Genomic DNA, 675 nt, shown 5'->3' with positions numbered 1-675 from the left:
TAACCGGTCGTAAGACATGTTTTTGAGCTTGTGTTAGCTGGCCTATTCCAAGCGCTTTTGTTTTAGCGGCAGCTGTATCAGCCTCTTCTGCTTGGTAAGCTGAAAGCCACTTTGGCCACATGTCTGCCCAGCCTTCGTATTTTTTGTAGGCATCGGGTACCGCTTCATGCCAGTTCCCCTTACCCGGTTGTTTTTGAACATTTCTCGCCATTCTGGGGAACTGAAGGTCATATTTAATTGGTTTATCATGTCCGCATCGGCGGAAGAGTCTACAGCCTCGTTTGATATGGTTATAGGTGAGTCGGCTAGTGTCATCAGCGTGCACAGCTTTGCGAATAGTGCCTTGTTTTCGCCGCTCTTGACAGCCGCTTTGCTATTTGGGATGACCAGAGAAAATAGCGCCATCAGTGTTAAACCTAGTCTGTAGAATTTCATATCTTTGCTCGCTTAATGAGTTTAAACTTTACGATGGTGTTACCTGATGTTTTATAGTAATGGGTTATTGGGTTTCCGCTATTTTTGGCTAATCTGTTAGCCCCCAAACACTTTCACGGTTATTAAGAACAGATAATAACATTTTAGTTCGAGTATCTTTAGTTTTGAGCATAAACTTCCCTGCGTTGGCAGGCTCCGGCGCCTTCATTTTGCCACGCTCCAGCTTTAACCTACCTGTTG

General features: G+C 44.7%; 1 pseudogene across 1 annotated transcript in view; it reads right to left on the bottom strand.

Annotated features, from left to right (window-relative positions):
* The window catches only part of TEOVI_000607000:pseudogene, a 1,328-nt pseudogene extending 953 nt beyond the window's left edge, over positions 1-375 (bottom strand). The window contains 2 exon segments of the mRNA in view: positions 1-181; positions 184-375. The exon segment at positions 1-181 is cut by the window's left edge and continues 953 nt beyond it. Of these exon segments, the coding sequence occupies positions 1-181; positions 184-375 (373 nt within the window).
* Between the last annotated feature and the right edge of the window lie 300 nt (positions 376-675).

Source organism: Trypanosoma equiperdum (genome assembly GCF_001457755.1).
Source record: "Trypanosoma equiperdum strain OVI genome assembly, contig: ctg_1145, whole genome shotgun sequence".
NCBI classification, from domain to species: Eukaryota; Euglenozoa; class Kinetoplastea; order Trypanosomatida; family Trypanosomatidae; genus Trypanosoma; species Trypanosoma equiperdum.
This window is presented reverse-complemented; position numbering and strand designations above follow the sequence as displayed.